We start from the raw sequence: 19,789 nt of genomic DNA, 5'->3' as shown, positions 1-19,789 counted from the left end.
CTGATGCTATCAAAATTGGCCTTTCTCCAATTTAGAATCTCAACCTGAGGACCAAACCTATCCTTTTCCATAATTACCTTGAATCTAATGGTATTATTATCACTAGGTGCAAAGTGTTCCCGTACACAAATTTCTGTCACCTGTCCTGTGCAATTTCCTAATAGGAGATCTAATGTCACACTCTTGTCTAGTTGGGACTTCTGTGTACTTATTGAGGAAACTTTCCTGAGCACATTTGACACAACTGTTTCCCATCAAGCCCCTTTACAGTATAGGATACCCAGTAAATATGTGGACAGTTAAAATCAGTTGCTATCACAACTTTATATATTTTGCAACAGTCTTCATTCTCTCTACAAATTTTCTCCTCTATATGCCGCTAACTGTTGGGTGGTTTATAATATAATCCTCTTAATGTGGTCATATTTTTCTTAATCCTCAGTTCTACCCATAAAGCCTCACTAGATGAGCTCTCCAGTCTGTCCTGACTGAGCTCTGACCTGTAAATGACTGAACATTTTACCTGACTGGTAAGGCCACCCTTTAATCCCTCCTGCTCTATTACTTCTAAAACAACGGAATCCCAGAACAATGAGGTGCCAGTCCTGCCCCTCCTGCTACCAAGTTTCACTAATGGCTACAATTCCACATGCTGATCCATCCTCTAAGCTCATCCACCTTTCCTACAATACTCCTTGCATTGAAATATACACACTCGGAACATTAGTCCCACTATGCTCAACCTTTGATTCCTGACCTTGTATGTAGGCTTAACGACATCTTTCTCCAACACCACTTCACTACCTGTTCTGCCCCCTGCAACTGTAGTTTAGTCTAGCAGGTCCAATACAACCCCTCCTATTGTTGGACTTCATACTTGATTTAAGAAACCTTCCTGGATGCACCTAACAAATTCTGCCCTATCTAAACCTCTTGCACTAAGAAGGTCCCAATTTATGTTCAGGAAGTTGAAATCCCCCATGACAACAACCCTATTGTTTTCACATCTTCCTTTAATCTGCCTTCATCTCTGTACCTCAATGTTCCTCAATCTGTCATGCACTTGGCCCTGACACACCTCGAAAACAAGGACACATGTCAGAATGCTGTTTCTGGACTTCATTTCAGCAGTCAACTCTGTTGTCCCACAGACCTTGGTGAACAAACAGCTACTTCTTGGTCTACATAACAACTAGGTGTTGGTCTTCCTAACCGACAAACCTCAGATAGTCAGGATGCACAGTCTCTCCTCCCTCTCCATCGTCCTCAACGTGGGTGTGCCCCAGGGCTGTGTGCTGATCTCGCTGCTGTATACCCTGCTCACGTGACTGCATGGCTAAACACCCAAGTAATCACGTTGTCGAGTTCTCCGGTGACACGGCAGCAGTGGGGCTCATCACCAACAACGATGTGACAGCCTACAGAGGTAGAAGAGCTCGAGGCCTGGTGCCAGGTGAATAACCTCTTCCTCAATGTCAACAAGATGAAGAAGATGGTTATGGACTGCAGGAGATCTTGCACCAGTCACACCCTTGTTTACATCAGTGGAAACTGAGGCAACACACATCAAAGTTGCTGGTGAATGCAGCAGTCTAGGCAGCATCTCTAGGAAGAGTACAGTCGACGTTTCGGGCCGAGACCCTTCGTCCTGACTTTCTCCACTAAGAATTTCCAGCATCTTCAAAATTCCTCGTGTTTGCGAGTGGAAACTGAGAGCAGTTTCAAACTCCTGGGAGCACACATCACGCACAACCTCTCACGGTGGCAGAACACATTCTACACAGTCAAGAAAGCTCTGGGGAGGCTGAACGGAGCTGGACTATGCACATCTATGCTCATGTCCTTCTACAAATGGCCAGTAGAGAGCATCCTAACATGCTGCTTCACTGCATGGTACTATTGCAGTAAGGGTCCATCAAAAGCAGCTCCCCCTGTGCAAGCTGGGGATTTGCCCACTTAAGGAGCATTGCAGCCCTTCCATTGGCTGCCGTTTGGCACTCATGCCAGCTGATGGCATCACGGCACAGGTACAGTATAAGACTAGCATGCTGAAAGCACCTGTTCTCCTTTGCTCTCTGGGTCACCATGAACCAGCTCACGGATAGTGCCATGGAAGCAGTGGAAGTGTGCTGCAGTAGAGAGGGCCCCAAAATACACTTTAGATAAGTATTTGTAACTGAGTGCAACTTGAATGTTTATCATTTGTCAGTCCTGTAAATAAATGGGTAACTTATTTAGTATCTTCGGTCCCAACTCACCGAACCTTCAAACCTGGTTTCACACGATTGTCACTGTGAGCAGGGTTCGGTGATTGAACAGATTAACCCACCCACTTATGAGGAGTGCAGAGTATTGGGATAGACTGACAACAGTGCGGGATATTTGGGAGTCTCGCCAACCTACTGGTGGACCATGGGATACCAGCAGACTGGTCAGACAAGTTGGACTCCCGCAGGGTGAAAATGGGACACAACTTTGTGTCCGTACATAATGAAATAGGGTTCCCTGAGAGCAAGGGGAGCCAGAATGCTGCTGCCAGCCATAGTAAAGCAGCAGTGCGAGACAATCTTACAGAAGGAGAAAGAGGTAGATACTTTGAGAAATGAAGTGGAAATGCTAAACTAACAATGTAGTTGTTAGAGTGACCCTATTACAGTTCGGGGCTTTGGAGTTCAGAGTTCAATTTGAGCGTCCTCAGTAAGCAAGTTTGTATGTTCCTTCCCGTGTGCATGTGGGTTTCCTCTCACAGTTCAAAGATGTACTGGTTAACTGGTCATTGTAAATTGTCCTGTGGTTAGGCTAGGGTTAAATCGGGGTTGCTGGGCAGCGTGGCCAAAGATCCAGAAGGGCCTTTCCCGTGATGTATCTCTAAATAAAATAAAAATAAATAAATGTGCTACCGGGGAGTCTGCCTAGTCAGCACAGACTAGTGGGAAAGATAGGAGTACCGGGATAGCCCGGTGACTAGTAATAGTGCAGGAATCAAAGGCTGCCCACGGGGCTAACTGGTGACCAGACCTCGTTAAGGTCCGAGCACTGACGTTGCAAGGAGTGACTCCAACATGTGGGTGGGGGATGAGGACATTTAGTTGGATAGTGAGGATGAGGAAGAGAGGTTAGAAGAAAGCCTTGTGGTACCCCCCACCCCCACTCCAAGAGTGAGCGCCCTTCCCCTATGCACCCACGACAATTAAGGCCAGACCGGTAGCTACGTTGTCGCAGGCCTGACAAAAGGGACACTAGCCCATTGCCCCTCCAGCCTCCATGGAACAGGGTGAGGAAGAGGAGCAAGCTGGTGCAGAGGAACAGCATGAGGGAGAGGGACCTGGGGAGGATAACACTGTGTGTCTCACCAAGATGACTACCAACAGGGAGTTCTCCACTAAGGAAAGAGGTTGTGATTAAATTGCTGGAATGTTTCATTAGCAGCTCTGCACAGTCTGTTACATAGCCAATTAGTGATGGTAGTACATATATAGGGTCACGATAGGTTAGTAACTGGGGAGGGGATCTGAAGCGAAGGGCAGTTTTGCTGCCCTACCTAATTAGATCCTCCATAAAGTTTGGTCTTCCAGGGACAGATTTCTGTCCAGAGGCCAACAGGAGGAGGGTACGTTAGGGAGTGTTCTGGAGTTATGTGAATATAGCAGATGTTAACTCAAGGAAGAACAAATCTTCAGTTTTATTGTAGAATGTAAATTGAAAGCAGTAAATTGAAGTTAAAATATCACACAGGAAATGCTGGAGGAACTCATCAGGCCAGCCAGCATCTATGGAAAGGAGTACAGTACAGTTGAGGTTTAGGGCTGAGACCCTTCAGCAGGACTGTACTCCTTTCCAGAGATGCTGCCTGGCCTGCTGAGTTCCTCCGGCATTGTGTGTGTGTTACTTGGATTTCCAGCATCTGCAGATTTTCTCTTGTTTGTAATTGAGGTTAAAAGCAAGATAGTGGCCATAAGAGGTTTGCATATGCATCAGTCAAATGCCAAAACAATGGAGCTCTAGGAGGTTGGTGGACTACTGCAGTACACTGGCCAGAAAATGATAATTCTGGGTATCATAGTGTTATGTTTTGTGTACTGTATAGCATGGTGGAGTATCCACCGAGATTATACTCATAATTAGCTCTTCAGGCCTGTGGAGGGAGCCAGAGAGTTTTGGGTTGAGGTTCCTAGAGCACCTGTATTTGTTAATTGTATTAATGAGGGTCGTGAGACCCTGGTGCTTTCTGTTTAATCTTGTTAAAGTTTAATTTGACTAGCACAGATTTTCTGCGTTCTATACTTATTTAAGCAGATTCCTGATTAGCACTTATCACTGGGTCCTAGCTCTGAGAATGTTATGTCTTGTAATGTCACTCTGCCGAGCCACCAAGGTTTAGTGAATAAACTCTGGTCACTGTCTCTACATGGGAGTCTGTCTTTCCCATGCACCTGGGTTCAGTCTTTGCTGGCCACACTGTGATAGTACTAGCTTGCAGACTGGATGTCTCAGTGTTACTTATTTCGAGGGAGGGTATGTTGCAGTAAGTTTCCATCTTACCTGTCTATTTCAAGAGAACTAGAATATAAGAGCAAGGATGTAATGTTGAGACTTCATAAAGCACTGGTGAGGCCTCATTTGGAGTATTGTGAGCAGTTTTGGGCCCTTTGTCTTAGAAAGAATATGCTTAATCTGGCTTGGCTTCAGAGGAGGTTCACAAAAATGATTCCAGAATTGAACGGCTTGTCATATCAAGAGCATTTGATGGCTCTGGGCCTGTATTCACTGGCATTCGGAAAAATGAGTGGTGACCTCATTGAAACTTACCGAATGGTGAAAGGCCTTGATAGAGTGGATGTGGAGAGGATGTTTCCTATGGTGGGAGAGTCTAAGACCAGAGGACACAGCCTCAGAATAGAGGAGTGTCCTTTTAGAATGGAGATGAGGATGAATTTCTTCAGCCAGTGTTATGTACTGTAACCTTTAGAAATAAACCAGCAGCAAGAGATTTCACACTGAGTTGGGTTTTAATGTTAAAACCACTATCTTTATTAGTATCTACTTATAATATAGTAACCTAACCAAGATAAACAAATGTTAACAATGTTATGTGTGTAATATGGCTCCCAAACTAAGTTAAGCTTGGGGAAACAAAGCTTAGAGTCTTGAGATGGTGAAGTAGGAAAGTTCAGTTTATCCACGGAATGTATGATAGGAGAGAGATATTTGTAATCCAGGGTGAAACGTAGAGAAAAGGTGGTTATGTCGAATTCCACAGGTAAATGAAAGTATTCCACAGATTCCACAAGGTAAAGTGGGATAACAGTCGCTGTAGATCTTGACCGTCGGGTCATTCCAAATCCACATACGAATTATCACCAAAAATGATCTGTCACAGGGATATTGTTTTCAAGGGATTGCCACACAACACTCAGGCAAGGGTTAACACGTAAGTGGTCTCCACAGGATATCCCAAACAAAGTCTACTCCTTTGGATTATATGAAGTGACAGACACCCATTCGTAATGCACCAAGTGCAGATATTTAACCCACCCTTGTGGGCATAAGAGAGTTTCAAACCATCGCAGTGACCAGCTGAAGTTTCATCAGCTGGTTGCCTTCTCTCTCTTTCTCCCCCACCAGTGTCTGTCTGTGTCCTTGTTTTAAAGTTAAACAAGCTGCAAATCAGTCAGTGAACAACATCATAGTCCTGCCTCATTTAGGCACTCTTAAAATAACAGTCCACAGTATACGAAACCTGTGGGTTCATAACACCAGAGAGTTGTGAACCTGTGGAGTTCTTTGCCATAGGCAACTGTGAAGGCCAAGTCTTTATGTATATTTAAGGCGGAGGTTGATAAATCCTTGATTGGTCAGGGCATGAAGGGATTTTGGGAGAAGGCAAGAGATTGAGGCTGAGAAGAAAAATGGATCACCATGATGAAATGGTGAAGCAGACTCGATGGGCCAAATACCTTCTGTCCCCTCCTCGCCGAACCTGATTTCACACAACTGGTACTAAAACTACAGAAAGGCTCTACAACAGGTAGTCAAGCTGCCCAATACATCATTGGCATCAGCCTTCCTGCCATCAAGGACATGTGTGTAGAAAAGTACCGGAAAAGGGCCAGCAAGATCATGGTGTATCTCACCCACCATACTCATGGACTGTTTGTTTCACTCAAATTAGGGAGGGGGCTGCGTAGCATCCACATCAGGACCACCAGACTCAAAAACAATTATTTTCCCTGAGCATTTAGCCTGATCAACACTTCCACCCATTAACCAACTCCACCATTAAAACTTTATCATTTCCTATCAGAGTCACTTTATGGACATACAATCCATGTAGAGAATATCCACTGCTGTGCTTTATCAACTTTCCTGGTAACTTCTTCGAAAGGCTCTATAACATTGGTTAGACACGACCTACCATACGTAAAATCATGTTGACGATCCCTAAACAGTCCCTATCTATCCAAATACTTATATATCTGGTCCCTTAGAATATCTTCCAATAATTTGCACACTACTGATATCAGGTTTACCAGCCTATAATTTCCCAGCATGTTTTTAGAGCCTTTCTTAAAAACAATGGAACAACAGCAGCTGGCCTCCAATCCTCTGGTACCTCACCAGTCACTAAGGATGATTTGAATATCTTTGCTAGGCCCCTGCAGTTTCAGCACTCACCTCCCACAGGGTCCGGGAAACACCCTGTCAGGCCGTGCGGATTTATCAACCCTTATTTGCCTCAAATAGCTAACACCTCATCCTCTGTAATCTGTATAGGGTACGTGATGTCACTGCTGTTTTGCATCACTTGTGCAGCCTTAGTGCCCATCTCCTGAGTAAATATAGATCCAAAAAAAAACAATTTAAGATCACCCCCAACTCTTCTGTTTCTTTGCTTAGATGGCCAATCTGATCTTCAAGAGCATTAATTTTGTCCCTTGCAATCCTTTTGCTCTTAATGTATCTATCGAAGCCCTTGGGATTCTCCTTCACCTTGTCTGCTAGAGCAACCTCAGCCCTCTTCTTTGCCCTTCTGATTTCCGTCCATTTCTTCTCAAGTACCTCATTTGTTCCTTCCTGTCTATACCTTCTATGCACCTCCTTCTTCTTAATCAGGTCCTCGATAACTCTTGAAAACAAAGGTTCCCTTCATCTATTTTCCTTGCCTTTCATTCTGACTCAAAATTTCACTTTTGAAGGCCTCCCACTTACCAAATACACTTTTGCCAGAAAACAACCTGTCCCAGTCCACACTTGCCAGATCCTTTCTGACACCATCAAAATAGGCCTTTCTCCAACTTTGAATCTCAATCTGAGGACCAGAGGTATCCTTTTTCATAATGATATTGAAACTAATACATTATGATCAGTAGATGCAAAGTGTTCCCCTACATAACCATTTGTCGTCTGCCCTGCCTTATTTCCTATTAGGAGCGCAAACGACAGGAATTCTGCAGATGCTGGAAATTCAAGCGACACACATAAAAGTTGCTGGTGAACGCAGCAGGCCAGGCAGCATCTGTCGACTGCACCTTTTCCTAGAGATGCTGCCTGGCCTGCTGCGTTCACCAGCAACTTTTATGTGTGTTCTTATTAGGAGATCTAGTATCACAGTCCCTCTAGTTGGAACCTTATGTATTGATTAAGGAATCTTCCCTGAACACATTTGACAAGCTGTATGCCATCCAGCCCTTTTACAGTATGGGAGTCCCAATCAATATTTGGAAAGTTAAAATCACCTACTATCATAAACTTATGCTTGTTGCAAGTCTGTGATCCATCTACAAACTTACTGCTATAAATCCTGGGTGGTCTATAATATAATCCCATTTAGGTGGTCATACCGTTCTTATTCCTCAGTTCCACCCATAAAGCTTCACTAGACAAGCTCTCCAGTCTGTCCTGACTGAGCACTGCCATGACATTTTCCCTGACAAGTAATGCTTTAATCCCTCCCACTCTATCACATTTAAAACTAAGGAATTCACACAATAGTTAACCACACTGTCAGTCATAATGTGTCTATCAGCCTCTCTGAGATCAAGAGCTCCCAGCAGTGACATAGGATGCCCTGTTGCCACCTCGAATTAAGTTTAGTTTTCTTGTTTGGGGTTGCTCTGTTGCTACACAAGACCATAGTAAGAGCTGTAGGGTAGGCCGTGGTACGCCTTCCTCGTGATATTTAGTCAGTATTTTTTTTTCTAATTCCATTCATTGTTCAACTTTTCCTGATGATGTGGACAATGAAAAAACTTCCATCAGTTCACATAATTCCTGACAAACACTCCCAGTGAAATGTGTTCCTTGGTTAGAGCCAATGGATAGGCATCCATTAGTCCCATGAGACCATGGATTTACGCCTTGGAAGGTTTCCAGGGCGCAGGCCTGGTCAAGGTTGTATGGAAGACCAGCAGTTGCCCATTCTGCAAGTCTCCCCTCTCCACGCCACTGATGTTGTCCAAGGGAGGGGCATTAGGACCCATACAACTTGGCACCGGTGTCATCGCAGAGCAATGTGTGGTTAAGTGCCTTGCCCAAGGACATACACTCAGCCAGTGTTCTCCGTAGCAAAAATTTCTTGCAAGCGCTCTCTGCAGAAACACTCTCTCCAGTAACCCTTAAGTTATAAAGCTGCCAAATCATACCAAATAACCCAGAAAAATACACAGCCTATATAAAGTAGAAATAATGTATGTACAGTGTAGTATCACTTACCGGAATTGGGAAGACAGCGCCGAGCACACTGATGATGGTGTGTTAGGCTGAGTCGTCGCAGGTTGGGTTGATGCAGTGGTCCCTAACCTCCAGGCAGCGTACCGATACCGATCCGCAGAGAAAGCAGCGGTGGCCGGGACGCACCCAACACATCTTTAAGAAAAAAGCCGAAATAAACAAGCTAATTAATTAGGTGCCGCCCGGCACGTAAATGTCGGCCCAGATCAGAGGCGACGCAATCGGCAATCGCCTCTGATCTGGGCCGACATTTACATGCCAGGTGGCACCCAATTAATTAGCTTGTTTATTTCAGCATTTTTCTTAAAGATATGCTGGGTGCATCCCAGCTACCGCTGCTTTCTCCGCGGCAATATATTGGTCTGCGGCCCGGGCTTTGGGGTGGTGGGACACTGAGGTGTCATCTCATCGTCATCTATTTCCATCAGGGCAGGCAGGTCATCTTCTATCTCTGCCTGCCTCGATGTCGAAGGTCGAGATTCGTCGTCTGCTGTGGCTGATGTGGAAGGCTTGAAAAACGACAGTATGCTTGACTGTTTAGCCTTGCGCATTTTTCTATCATACAGTTCTTTGTAAGCACTCAAACCATCTTGCAAATATGCCCTAAACCGATATACACTTTCAAAATTAAAGTTGTACTTTTCTGTAATTATTGCAGCGAAAATCTCAGGCAGTTGCTTCACGTTCAGTTCTTGGATGACTTCACTTTTGGTCCGTTCGCTACTGCATTCGGTTTCCATTGTTATCCTTTCCTCTTCCAATTGCATCAGCTCTTCATCTATCAGTTCTTGGTCATTGGATGCCAAAACCTCTTCAACATCATCTTCGTCAACTTCCACAAACCAAACTCACTTTGTCCTTACTTTGTTCACCACGATCGAAACGCTTAATTATGTCTAGTTTTACGCTAAGTGTAACACCCTTACGAGCTCTTTTAGGCTTTTCCGATACCTTAGAACTCATCTTGCTAATGGCTGCTCACAGGCACGTGTTTAAGCAATGCTGGCTAGAATGCAGTTCCAGGGGAGGAGCTTGGCTGCTCGGGGCGCGTACTGCCTTTTTTCGTAACAGTGAAAACACCTTCTGTTAGCAAAAACAGGTAACTGATGTAGGTCCTTCGTAACAGCGAGGTTTCGTAATGTGAACGTTCGAAAAGTGGGGGACACCTGTATCATGCATCTTTCAAACATTTGTCAAGCTTGTGCCCTGAACTTTGGATTCCACCATCACTGGGAAAATAATTTAATCATCTTTTCCACTCCAATGTGTCCTAGTGAGTGTACCTGTCGTGCCAGATAAGGAAGCAATGTAGTTGGAGCTGCTCGTCTATGACTGATGCCATTTCTCCATGTTCTATCACTGTTTAACCTCTCACAATTCTCCACCCTGGTTAGAGCAATGAGCTTGCATCTCTGGATTATCTTGTATGCTCATCTGTGATACAGAGTCCAACTTTCTTTCCATAATTCCATTTGTAGGGTTCACTGTATATATTCTCAGTACTTCCTCCAATTCTTTGACCTTTTTAACTTCTTTTACTTTGTCTTATGCTGCCTTTTTTGCATTTTCATCCACAAATGTATTTCCACGTCTTTCCATCCTAGTCATTTTGGAGAGGGTTTCACATTTTAATACAGCAACTTCTGATGGCAATTGTATGACATCCAAGTTCTTGTACTAGATAGACATTCTTGATTGGGATCCTACAGTTGTAAGAAATCCCCTTTGTCTCCACAAGTTTCCGAAATCACAAAATCATATTGAAAATCATTGTGAATATTAACTGATATTCCTTTTGCCAACTTATAGGCTTCAATCAGAGCTGTTAGTTCTGCCTGTTGCACAGAGGTGCCAGGAGCCATCCTTCCTGATGATGCCTGCACTTTAGTTCCAGAAACAACCATTTCAATTCCTCTCTCAATCATCGAGGAGCCATCAGCGTACTGAATCAGATCTTTGACGAAATAGTAACCAACAGGACACTGTCAGTCTCCAAGTTCTTGAGTGAAAACTGCCCTCATGTGTTTCTTGGTAACATACAGGATGAATTGTCTACATATATATCAGAGATTCTTGATGCTGGTGCCGTGCACAACATCACCTTTAAAGTTTGATATGCTTTGAGATTTTCTTCACTCAGAGTCACGGGGTCCTCTGAAAGCTTACTGTCTTTCAGCAGATTGTTGAGCAATAGTTGGATGGATCTGCCGCTGCTTGTCAATGCATTGATTAACCATGGTTTCCTTCCACCAGTTCCCCTCCATCACCACTCTTACCCCGTCTGGAGGAACTGGTCCATACTCTCAATAATTTTTCCACTGCCTCCTCCCACTTCCTTCAAACAAAAGGTGCAGCCATGGCCACTCGCATGGGCCCCAGCTATGCCTGCCTTTTTTGTCGGCTATGTGGAGCAGTCTATGTTCCAAGCCTACACTGGTATCATTCCTCTGCTTTTCCTATGCTACTTTGACAAACTGCATTGCTGCTGCTTCTTGCACCCATGCCAAATTCGTCCACGTCATCACCTTTGCCTCCAACTTCTACCCTGCCCTCAAATTTACCTGGTCTATTTCAGACACCTTCCTTCCCTTTCTTGATCTCTTGTATCTATCTCTGGACTTAGTTTATCTACTGATATCTTTTATAAGCCCACCAATTCTCACAGCTACGTGGACTTGGAGGAGAAAAGCCTTATATTCCGTCTGGGTAGCCTCCAACCTGATGGCATGAACATCTCCCCGCCTTCACCATTTCCCATTCCCATATCTCCTTACATGTCAATCACTTTCCTCTGGTGCTCCTCCCCCTTTTCCTTCTTTCATGACCTCTCCTCAATCATATTTCCCCTTCTCCAGCCCTTTATCTCTTTCACCAATCGACTTCCCAATTCTTTACTTCACCCATCCCCCTCTCCCGGTTTCTTCTTCCCCTTCCCCCACCTCCTTACTCTTCTTTCCAGTCCTGATGAAAGGTCTTGGCCTGAAACGTCGACTGTTTACTCTTTTTCATAGATGCCACCTGGCCTGCTGGGTTTCTCCAACATTTTGTGTGTATTATCTGTCCGGCATCTACAGATTTTCTGTTCTTTGTTTACAAATGTTTTCATCTTCAGTCCTGTGTGTCTTCACCGCCTTGGTGTTTACTGGAGCATACAGTGATATTGCTGTCAATCATTATTTCATCACAGTCATACTGACTTGAGTCGCTTGGGGCCGCTGTAAAGTCCATGGCATGTCCATTCTGTATGTCCTTGGAGGTCAGATGGTGTTGCTATGTTGGGAGACTCCAATGTAGACCGTAATTTTTCAGAGTTCTGATTGTTTTGCTGTATTGGGAGACTGTCCAATATAGGCGTAATTCCTATAGTGTCATATAGTGTATTGGAAGACTGTCTATCGTAGGCTGTAATTCTCCGAAGTATGGATGATGGCGCTGTATTGGGAGACTGTGTGATGGAGCCTGTAATTGCTTGGAGTTCGGATGGTGTCACTGTATTGGTAGATTGTTCAACGTAGTTTGTAATTCTTCGGAATTTGGATAGTGTCGCTGTTTCCTGGGGGGTGCGGGATTGATTGATGTGAGCTGTAATTCCTTTGGTGGAGCTCCAGATGTTTCCCAGGGCACAGCACAGGCGTCCCTAGAGTCACCAATGTCACAAGCTGGACTGCCCACTTGAAGTCACGCTTGCAGTTTTCGGTTTTGTTTTAGTCTGCTTCTGAGCTCTGCACAACGTACTGCGTTGTTCTTTCACTCATTCAGTTAATGCTCTTTCGACTTCCTTTCTGCCTCTAGCATTGTGGTTTTGTAGTTAATCCCAAATTTTGCGTTCCTTTTGATTAGTTAACTCTTTTGATTCCTCACACTTATTAAACGGACCACGTGGTCTTATCTTTCTATCAGTATCAGGCAATTACACAATATCATCTAGGAGACACGTTTCAGTAGATTCAACATCGATAGTATATCCCTCTCTCATTAACTTTATCGATCTGGAATGTTTTATTTGATAGGAATTCAGTTACAGTATCTGCGTGTAATTGGAGATTCTGTAGTTGGTTTCACAACCTTGGGCATTGTTTTTGATTTGATCTTAATTCTTACATTTTATTACTTTGACCGCAATCTCGAAATAACCTGAATTTATTCTTTATCCCCGTGCTCTGCTGTAAGCTTGCACGCATTTAAATTTTCTCATGCGCTCTACTGCCTCGTACGAAATTATCATCTTTTTATCCGTGCTGCACTGCTTGTACAAATTTAGATTTGAGGCTCTACCGGCTTGCATATTTAATCGGCACTCTACCGGTTTGTACGTGGCTCTACCGGTTTATGTTTCTTTTTTTACAGATCTCATTTCAAAATAGCAAGGTAGCAGTTCCTCACTCCTAACTCCCAGCTAATGATGTAGAAGCCAGAACTAGTTTTCTCTCCGACCAATTGGAACATAAAAGAAAATTCTTACCCCTTTTGATTAGGCGCTGAAAATTCTACTTTGTGCGATTCTTCTAAGTTTTAAATCTTAACGATCACGCTCGCTAACTATGCCACTCTGCATTCTGATGTGTAGGGAACAGAGGGATATCTCGCTCTGCCCTCCCCCACTTTCACATCCCAGATGCCCCTCTCCCTTCTCTCTTCCCATTCTCACTGCACTCCAGAGCCTCAGCCTTATTCTCCTATCGCAGCACCAGCCCCTTTTCTGAGCCGATCAGACGGATTACTACCTTCCCCTATACTCTCTGTCTTAACACAGGGTTCTAACGTTGAATGTCCCTCTCCCCCCACACATGCTGCTCGCACCACCAAGTCCCTGTGTTGGGGACACAAGATGTGGATACTCAAAAATTCTTGAGGATAGGATATATGAGTATTTGGAACCCAGGGCCTAATTAAGGAGAGCCAGCATGGCTTTGTATGGGGCAGGTCATGTAGTACCAAGTTGATTGAGTTTTTTGACAAGGTGATAAGAGAGATTGATGAAGGTAGAGCAGTGAATATTGGATTTTAGTAAGGCGTTTGACAAAGTCCCTCATGGGAGGCTAGTCCAGAAGATCAAGATGCATGGGGTTTGTTCCGAATTGGCTGTTTGGATTCAGAACTGGCTTGCCTGTAGAAGACAGAGGGTAGTGATCGAAGGGACTTAATCAAGCTGGAGATCCGTAAGAGTGGGTCTTCCGCAGGGCTTTCTGTGCTGGGACCTCTGATGTTTGTGATGTACATAAATGATTTGGATGAAAAAGTAAATGGGTGGGTTGGTATGTTTGTAGATGATACCAAGCTTGGTGGAGTTGTGGATAGTGTAGAAGACTGCAAAGTATGCAACATGACATGCATCAGTTGCAGATATGGGCAGAGAAATGGCAGACTGAGTTTTACGCAGATAAATGTGAAGTGTTTCATATTATGAGAGGCTTAGATAGAGTGGACAGGGCTATTATTTTTCCCAGGGTAGAAATGTTTAATACCAAAGGGCATGCATTGAAGGTGAGTGGAGGTAAGTTCAAAGGAATGAGAGGGGTAAGTGTTTTACTCAGAGAGTGGTGGATGTCTGGAATGTGCTGCCTGGTATGATGGTAGATGCAAGTACACTAGAGGCTTTTTAAGAGACAGTTGGATAGGCACATGGATGGAGGGATGTAGCCACATGGATGGAGGGATGTAGGCACATGGATGGAGGGATGTAACATTGCGTAGGTAGTAGGGATTAGTGTTTTTGATTTGCTTTTTAGCTGCTTGTTTTTAGGGCCTGTTCCTGTGCTGTACAGTTTTATGTAACTCTGCACCAAGCCTCCTTGTTACTCCCAGAACAGATCCAGTCATTACGTGATCCTGACTCATCTGTCTTTATAAATGGAGTCACAATGTCCGTTTGAATGGATTTCCCTATCTTCACCACCACCTTAGTTACCTGTGATTATTCTGTGTTTCCCTTCCTCACCTTTCAAAGAAGAACCAGCAGCTGACGCTGGGCAGGACGTACAGAAGCCTGAAGCCCCGCACCATGAGATCAAGAATAGCTACTTCCCTTCGCCCACTCAATTCTGAAAAGAACCTAATCACTACAACAGTAAAACTATTGTATACTGCAGTGACTTTTGTTTTAATTTTGTTCAGATTGTCGTCTTCCTTGTATAATTCATGTTTAATTTCCCTGTTTCTTGTGAATGTTGTATTCTGATGCTATCTGCCTGTGATGCTGTACGTTTTTCATTTCAAATGTACTTGCACTTAAGGAAAAAAAACTCGGCTTTGAACTGCACATCGAAATGGCTAACTCTCTCCTTCGGTCTCTTGCGGCTCTGGGTTGTGAAATAAACGATTTAAGGGTATTACTTTACAACATTTCACCTCATTGTCTGCTTTTTAAAAATTACATCTTCTCTTGTTTTGATTTCAGCCCCAAACGGCTCTGCCGCATTAAATGTCACCGACGACTGAAGCAGATCGGCACGGTTCCCCGACGGGCCCTGGGTAGTGGGTGCGGCTTCTGATTGGTAGAGCGAACGATTGCGTTACGTTTCTCTCTGATATTCAACCAAGGATTTGCCGGAACAAATCTGATGGGCGATTTGTTTTTCCAATCAACCATTGAAAGTTCACAGTTTCCCCGCCCTGTATTAGCATACCGCAGTGAGTACTGTCTATTTCATCCGCGTCCGGCGGGGTTTGCTCATTTTAGCCTTGAAACCAACTGAAGAAATGCCCGAGCAGCAGAAATCCGCTCCCAAGAAGGGCGCCAAGAAAGCTTTGCCCAAACCAGCGGGCAAGTCTGGCAAGAAACGCAGGAGGGTGAGGAAGGAGAGTTACTCCATCTATATCTACAAAGTGATGAAGCAGGTTCACCCCGACACCGGCATCTCCTCCAAGGCCATGAGCATCATGAACTCGTTCGTGAGCGATATTTTCGAGCGCATCGCGGGCGAGGCTTCCCGGCTGGCCCATTATAACAAGCGATCGACCATCAGCTCCCGGGAGATCCAGACTGCCGTGCGCCTGCTGCTGCCTGGGGAGCTGGCCAAGCACGCCGTGTCGGAAGGGACAAAGGCGGTGACCAAGTACACCAGCTCCAAGTGAAGAGTGCCCAGAAAACACAGCGGAAACCCAACGGCTCTTTTAAGAGCCACTCACAGATTCACTGAAAGAGTTAATACGTAATATTTAACATTAACCAGTGACCCAAAGCCATTGAATTGAAGTAAATCTGGAAATTCCTTTCCTTTCCTTTTTATATGAGGTAATTCAAGTTCTATCCGTGTTAATCAGTTGACTGTTACTTATATTGTCGCCAAACAATTGATACTACAGCGTACAATCTTCACAGCGATATTTGATAACGCGCTTCGCGCTCCCTAGATTACAAATCGATAGTAAATATTAAAAAATTAAATTATAAATCATAAATAGAAAAGGGAAAGTCAGGCTATTTGGAGGATACGGCCCAGATACGGGTCGGTATAACCCCGAAGTCTTTGTTACATTCTTTCTACTGCACACACGGGAACATCACCTCCTCCTCTGGGTCTCTCTCCCGGTTATTAAAAACTTTGAACCGGATAATTGCTGTTTCTGATTTAATGGCGGTGGGGAATGCGGTTTATTAATTTCTGTCCCATTTTGGCAATTTAATTGAAATCTATTTCAGTGCCTGACGTGAACTTGTTCACGGTTATTTCAGATATACAAGATATTCTGCCGATGCTGGAAATGCAGAACAACACACGATGTGCTGGAGGAATTCAGCGGGTCAGGCAGCATCTATGGAATTGAATAATTTAATTTCATCTGTGAAATGATGTGTTAAAACTACGGGCTAAACTCCAGTCGCAACCGAGAAGAGCGATCTGTTGATAACCTGATCAGGTTCACACAATGACCGGCCGCAGCAGAGCTGAGAAATGATTTTTTTTTTGTTCAGAGCATTTATGAATTGAAAGATTTCGGCAAATTAAATCCTCAGACACGGTTTCAATATCAACTGCACCTATGTTAAATGTACCGGACTTCAGTAATGAGGTGAATAGGGGGACAAACAGATCTGGAATAATTTGGATTTAGATTAGGTTTGAACAAAGGATCTTATGGCGGGCTTTTTCAAATTTCATTTTTGTTAGGAAATAAGCGGTTTGTTTCCGCGCTTCTGCAGTTGCTGTCTCCTGATTGGTGAATGAGGCTGCTCTTTGATTGGATTATTTCCTCTCCACCAATCATAAACACTCCACTACATTCCCCCAAAAGCTACAAGAAGGACGAGGGCTGGCCTATTTCATCATTCTGTGTGAAGTACTTACTGAGATTGTGAAGATGACTGGACGAGGGAAAACCGGTGGCAAAGCTCGGTCCAAGGCCAAATCTCGCTCGTCCCGGGCCGGACTGCAGTTCCCGGTGGGCCGTGTTCACAGGCTCCTGAGAAAGGGTAACTATGCTGAGCGTGTGGGTGCCGGAGCCCCGGTCTATCTGGCCGCTGTGCTCGAGTATCTGACAGCTGAAATCCTCGAGTTGGCCGGCAACGCAGCCCGGGACAACAAAAAGACCCGCATCATCCCCAGACACCTTCAGCTGGCCGTCCGCAACGACGAGGAGCTCAACAAGCTGCTGGGAGGGGTGACCATCGCTCAGGGCGGGGTGCTGCCCAATATCCAGGCCGTGCTGTTGCCCAAGAAAACGGGCAGCGCCAGCAAGTGAAGCGACAGATTCTGAACCCGGTGACCCAAAGGCTCTTTTAAGAGCCACTCACAGTGTCTGTGAAAGGGCTGTCTATAGTTCCCGTGAGCGCGGGGGATAGAGCTCGAGTTCAGATTATTGCAGGGGGCATTGAAATTTATTGCGGGTGCGAAGCGCACAGCGTGAGCAGTCTGAAGTGATGGAGCTGGGTCCCCCAGCGACTGCCGGCGCTGAATGACTGTGCATTCGGCTTCTTATCCGTCATCGATTTCAGACAGCAGCCCGCTGCCGGGGAAGTGTGACGGGGCCGGCGACTGCGGGGAACGGTTAAGCATAATCTGTTTAGGTGCCGGTGTGTGTGACTGGCCGCCCGGAGAGATGGTGCAAATTTTAATCTTACTACTATACGTTGAACGACAGTCTAGTATCGCAGCTGACACTTGGCACACGATATCTGCGCCGTTCATGGTGCCGATTTAGATTACTGGAGTCACCCGCTGTAATTATAGACAGGCAGATGGTTTTCTGTAGATCTGAAGGAATCTCCTTGTGCTATGAATCCAGAGTGAACCGAGCTGTCAGCAGGGGTGCAGTGCCAATTTTTTAGGGGCCGGAGCCGTACAAGGGGTGATTGATAAGTTCGTGGTCCGAGGTTATACAGCTCTTGTTACATGCACGTGCAGTTCAACTCTTGAGTGATTATGCAGAAAGTTTGAAGTTAATAACTTTTGTGGTATTTCTGTTCCAGATAATTGTTAGGTTTTCTAAAATTGACTTCTTCCACCTTAGACCACGAACTTATCAATCACCCCTCGTATGTCACACCCCGTTTGCGTACCTGCTCATTTCATGTACTGGGCAACTTCCTTGCCCCATTCATGTAATGAGCAGGTACACAAATTGGGTGTGATATATATATGAATAGGGTTTCTTATAATGTCAAGCACTAAACTAAGATGAAATAAATATATGAATTCCAGAGCTCCACACAAATATAGTGATAGTTAAGACATTAACAAGATTATAGCCTATCACTACATTTCAGTGTATAACTGGTACAATAAAACATATAATTCTTAATTTAATAATATGACGAAGTATTGCACAGTTGCACTCACTAATTATCATAAAATATAATTATCAAGCAAGTAAAGAAAAAGACGGTGATCATGTATTTTAGAACATAGAACAGTATAGCACAGTACAGGCCCTTCGGCCCACAATGTTGTGTCGACCCTTAAAACCCTGCCTCCCATATGACCCCCCACCTTAAATTCCTCCATATACCTGTCTGGTAGTCTCTTAAATTTCACTAGTGTATCTGCCTCCACCACTGACTCAGGCAGTGCATTCCATGCACCAAGCACTCTGTGAGTAAAAAACCTTCCTCTAACATCCCTCTTGAACTTCCCACCCCTTACCTTAAAGCCATGTCCTCTTGTATTGAGCAGTGGTGCCCTGGGGAAGAGGCGCTTGGCTGTCCACTCTATCTATACCGCTTAATATTTTACCAATTTAAAAGTAATTACAGGTACCTGTTTACCAAATGCCACCAATGAGAAGTTTCACAATAATTTCCACAAAGGGTCAGGCGTAATATGTGTTTAGGGTCTGAAGCAACTCTTGTCCTGATGTCATCTGCTGATCTGTGGTACCGCAGCCATGATGTGACATATGGCTCAGCATTCCACTGAACTAGAGGAGGTCCGTGTAGTTTAACAAACATAAGTGCTGATACATGATCTATGAGAATCCTTGAGTCTGTTGTTGTTGTTATCAAGTTAATGTGACTGAATCCTCTCTCACACTCAGCAGTACTAATAGGAATAACTTGTGAACAGCTCAGTAATAGGCGTAAATTTTGGGGGATGCAGCGTCCACGATCCTCCACATAATCTCTGAAGGCATTTATTACAAAGGAAGAAGAAAGCTTAAACCTCTTAGAGATGATATTGCAGCTTCTCCATAATTAGGCGGTATTTCAGCAGGCCAGTTATCTTTATCAAGGACACACATTTCATTTAGCAGGGATTTATACATACTTTGAGGTTTAGAAGTTTGAGAACCTTTCAAGGATGTTGCCATGAACATACGGTGCTGCAAATTGTTTATAAGGCTAGTAAGAAACTGTAGATAATTAATGGAGACAATTTTGTTGTTGCTTGTTAAGGTAATTTCTCCAAACTTCCCCTTTTCAACTGCCTCTTGAGCTTCTAGAGTTTTTGTACCAGGTTGCTCTTTAAGTCCATGCAGTGATCTTATGCTCCATTGGATCAGTTTGTCTGCATAAACAATCGTAGTAGTGCATTTCTGTAAACACTCTGACAGTAAACACATTTCATGCAACGTGTCGTACATTAGAGCTAAGTCCAATATAAATTCTTCTGAAGAGAATCTT

At 44.3% G+C, this 19,789-nt stretch overlaps 1 protein-coding gene and 1 pseudogene across 1 annotated transcript; both read left to right on the top strand.

Moving 5' to 3' along the window:
- Positions 1–15,278: 15,278 nt before the first annotated feature.
- Positions 15,279–16,278, top strand: LOC134350371 (histone H2B 1/2-like). Its single transcript, XM_063055470.1, has one exon. The coding sequence runs from the start codon at positions 15,430–15,432 to the stop codon at positions 15,802–15,804; it is 375 nt and encodes a 124-aa protein (XP_062911540.1). The 5' UTR covers positions 15,279–15,429; the 3' UTR covers positions 15,805–16,278.
- Positions 16,279–17,031: 753 nt separating this feature from the next.
- Positions 17,032–19,789, top strand: part of LOC134350368 (histone H2A type 1-like) — a 28,264-nt pseudogene continuing 25,506 nt past the window's right edge.

This window comes from Mobula hypostoma, chromosome 8 (assembly GCF_963921235.1).
Source record: "Mobula hypostoma chromosome 8, sMobHyp1.1, whole genome shotgun sequence".
Lineage (NCBI taxonomy): Eukaryota > Metazoa > Chordata > Chondrichthyes > Myliobatiformes > Myliobatidae > Mobula > Mobula hypostoma.
Note: the sequence above shows the minus strand (reverse complement) of the source record. Positions and strands in the feature narration are given on the sequence as shown.